This window comes from Orycteropus afer, unplaced genomic scaffold (assembly GCF_000298275.1).
Source record: "Orycteropus afer afer isolate SDZICR_OR568_19922 unplaced genomic scaffold, OryAfe1.0 scaffold00294, whole genome shotgun sequence".
Taxonomy (NCBI): Eukaryota; Metazoa; Chordata; class Mammalia; order Tubulidentata; family Orycteropodidae; genus Orycteropus; species Orycteropus afer.
Genome location: NW_006921881.1, coordinates 1,056,405 through 1,060,377, shown reverse-complemented (window position 1 = coordinate 1,060,377; position 3,973 = coordinate 1,056,405). Strand labels below are relative to the sequence as shown.

The 3,973-nt window shown below is 55.3% G+C and overlaps 1 protein-coding gene across 1 annotated transcript; it reads right to left on the bottom strand.

The window, feature by feature from the left end:
* Window positions 1-2,175: 2,175 nt before the first annotated feature.
* On the bottom strand, window positions 2,176-3,555 carry ZBTB12 (zinc finger and BTB domain containing 12). Its single transcript, XM_007951333.2, has one exon. It carries the CDS (start codon window positions 3,553-3,555, stop codon window positions 2,176-2,178), a length of 1,380 nt encoding a protein of 459 aa, XP_007949524.1.
* Window positions 3,556-3,973: the final 418 nt, after the last annotated feature.

The window sequence follows — 3,973 nt, the reverse complement described above, 5'->3', positions numbered from 1 at the left end:
CGCCATCGCCGCTCGCGCAGGGGGCTGAGCCGGCGCGCGGCCGCCCCGGGTCACGTGGGCGGGGGGAGGGAAGGCAAGGAAGAGCCTTAAAGGAGCCGCGACGCGCTTTCTGGCCATTTTCCCTCGGGAGCGGCCCTGGAAATGGCGGTTGCTGGCGGAAGCTGGGGACCGCAGGCAAGAATTCCTGCCATTTCTCACCTCAGCTTTGCGGGGAACTGAGGGCGAGGTACGCCTGCGTCCAGGTGTGGCTTCTCCATCCCCACCTGGTTTTAGGTAACTAGCGGTGCGTCTGAGCCTCCCGGCTCTCGGCAGCGGCTGTATTTCCTTTCGGCCCTCGTGAGTGTCTCCTCCCTCTGGTTGCTTTGCTGTCTTTCTAGTTTCTGGGTCACCAGATAGGCTTGGCCTCACTTTACTAACGAACAAGGGGGCAGTGGGACCGCTCGGAGGACACCTTTATTCATGGTTGGTTCTGACATACTGCTTCGTGTCCCCTGGAGCAGCGTTCTCTTTTGAAAACCTGGAACTAAAACGTCTCTTCTGTTTATGCCGGGTTTGTTATGGCATCACACGCACTAGGGATCCAGGTAGTGGCCCAAGAGTCATTAATATTTGGTAATCCTGCAGTAAGTAAGCTTTTTACTAAATACAAAGTCAGGCACTCCATGGGTCATATGTAGCCCAGTTGTCAATGGAAGTATCGTTATAGTATCAAAACACACAATTTCAGTAGTAGTATTTAGGGTACCATCCCATTAGGTACTGCATTCTGGCCAAAGCTGGGGAATATCTGCACGATTTCACACGCAGCATTTGACACAGACAGGTGGTTGGGATATGGGACACCTGAGGCAATTCAAGGCCTTCTGGGAACTGTAGTACTCTTTGGTTAAAAACTATTTCAAAGCTTTCTGGGACTTGTAGTCTTCCCTCCACCTTAATACAAACATACGGATTTTTAACATCCCCGCTCCCACGGGCCCTTTCCTGGGACTGGGGGGAAAAAAAAAGTTCACAGAATTCTGCTTGCAATTTCAGTGGATATATTGACTACCTGTAACCCATCTCTCTATCCCTGATAGCAAACTACTCAACTAAGGGAGCAGTCCATCTGTAACATCACCACTGCCAAACAACTGCTGCACACTTGCGGTATGAGATATTCTGCCAGGTGTTGAGATTACAAGGTTGAGTCCCTGGCCAGAGAAGTCCCTCACCCCAAAAACTGGGCTCCTTAAGCTACAGGACCTGCATGACATGTGACCTCTGGGTACTGAGCACACAGAATCAGAGGGAGAGGCTGTCTAGGGTGGGATGCATATGGAACTGGTGGGGAAAAAAAGGGCCACTCATACACGCAGTTGCCAGAGTGTGAAGAAAAAAGTTTTTTCTTTTTTTTATTTTATGGAAAATAAAAGAAAAACTAAAACCCCAAACTCCAGAAAAAATCCTAAAAAATACGTTTTGTTTTCTTAAAAAATACTGTATAAGTCTCTACTACTCTCCCTCCCCAACAGCCCTTCCTGTGTTCTTTCTCCTAAGTGCCCTCCCGCCCACCCCTACTTCACCCAATATCTACCCAGGATGCTCACTTCCATATTCTTACCTGGCACCTTTGTTCTCTCTAGAATTTGTACTCAACAGTCCCCTTCCCCCAGCATGCAAGAGCTGTCTTCCCCTTTCTTTTCTGGGATTAATAACCTTTGCTGTCTACCACTCTGTCTCCCAAGGATCTATTCTAAACAGGAGCAAATAAGCTGCACCTTGCCAAATTCCCTCCCAAGTCCCACCCACCCAATCCCTACCTCAAGAAACATCAGAACCTCCTCCTGGGCAGCCTTAGCCCAGAATAAAACATTTCCCAGTCTTTTTTCTGTTCATTCTATAGGACCCTTTCCCTCCCTCCACTTATCCATGCACCTCTAAGAGAAGAAACCTTTCTCTGGGACCTCATATTCTCTTGGCCTTCTCAAAGAATCCTACCTCTGTCTTCAGCTCTGTAGAGACTGGGTTTTACCACCAAAGAATCTTCACCCCCTCCCTCACAATGTGTGTCTGCTCAAGTTCCCCAAGGTACTTTCTTGCCCCAGTCTCCCCCCAAACCATTCTCCCAGGCCACAGAGGGCACCTTCCCATCCAGCTCAGGGACCCCAGCCTCCTGCCTCTGCACTATTCCTGCTAGCGGATGAGAACATTGATCTCTGCCACACTGGCCTCCAGCACATTCTCGGCTGTGGTTTTGCCATGCTGCTCCTTGAGGTGTCGCCTGATGGCAGGCTTGTGGGCAAAGCGCACATCGCAGTAGGAGCAGCGGTAGGGCCGTGCTCCCGAGTGCAGGTTGAGGTGGTCGTGTAGTGTGGACTTCTGTGTGAAGCACTTGCCGCAAATACCACATGAGTGCGACTTGACGCCACGGTGCACGTTCATATGGCGGTTGAGGTTGCTGCTGTGGTTGAATTGCTTGCCGCAGCGTGGGCACATGAAGATGAAATGCTGTGCCCGCATGTGGAAGACCAGCTTCTCCACGCCCTGAAACACTTCTGGGCACTTGGTGCACTTGATGTTCTTCAGGGGGTTCCCACCTGAGAAACCCCCAGGCATGGGGCCCCGACTGCCCCCTGCACCCAGGCTGCCCCCCGCCCCCCGGGCAGCCATGGCCACTGCTGCTGCCTCCACTAGACCCGAGGTGGCCCCCACACTCGACCGGCCTCCAGGGATCAACAGCAGGCCCTCCCCTTCTGCGTCTTCAGATAGGCTGTAGCAGGCCTTCACCACACCCTGTGGAGGGGCCACAGTGCTGGGGGGCACACTGCTCTGGGCCAGTTCCCCAAGGTGGCTGCCAACAGAACCCCCAATGCCTAAACCCCCTCCAAGGCCTCCGGGGGGTTTTAGCCGGTGTGCCACCTCCAGAGCTGACTCCACCTTGACGATACAGATGTCAGATACATCCTCGTCCTCATCCTCATCCTCCTCCTCTGCTTTCAGCTCCAGGTCCTCATCCAGAGGAAACTCCAGTTTCACCGGCCGCAGAAGCGGAGGGGGTAGAGGAGGTGGGGGAGGGGGCTTGGGGGCCGGTTTTGGGGTCCTGGCGGGAGGAAGGAGGGACTTGGTGGCATTGACCCCGCTCACGAGACTGGCCTCGCTGACCCCATCTTCTTTGAGGCCAATCTTGGGCTCGATGAATTGGCTGAGGGCATTCCGGCATTTCTCCACCACGTGCTCCATCTGCAGGTAGGAGGCAGCCGTCAGATAGTTGACGATGTCCCTGACTGCAAATTCCAGCGCACCCGTGTAGCAGGAGAGGAGCAGATCTGCCACGATGCGTGCACTGTGCATCAATGAGACCTGCAGCTCAGAGCTGGGGTTCAGCAGGAACTGGTCCCGCAGGAACGGTGAGCAGGCAGCCAGGATGACCTTGTGGCCACGGAACTTGAGGCTGTCGGCCACAATGGTAACGTCGCAAAACCGCTCCTCAGCGCGGAGCTGGTTCATGTTCCGCAGTGTAGCGGCCTCGTGGCCAGGCAACTGGAAGCGCAGGACTTCCACCCCAGAGGCCATTGTGGTAGGGGTGGGCAACCCTGGTTGGGAAGGAAACCGGTCAGAGACAAAGGTCTCTGGTTTTCCGAAGCCGAAGCTCCAGGCCCCACATCCCCATTCTAGCCCGGCCCTCCCCAGCATCGGATCTCCCAGTCTTCAGGGCTTTTCCTCAGTTTCCCCAGTCCCCTGGGGAGGCGCTGTCCCTCAGCGAGGAGGGAGGCGTGGTTCCTGGGGGCGGGGCAGCGGCGTCCCCCTGCCCCCCCCCCCACGCCTGGCAGCTCGCGAGGAGTCAGCAAGCCCGCGCGCTCAGAGTAGGGACGGTAGGAGCGGAGACCAAAGCCTGAGGGTCCAGGTTCCAAGGCGGCCCGGGATGCAGACTCTTCCACCCCGCCCCCTTTAACCGCCGTCTCATTCCTCCGCCCCCCCTTAGCACGTTTGC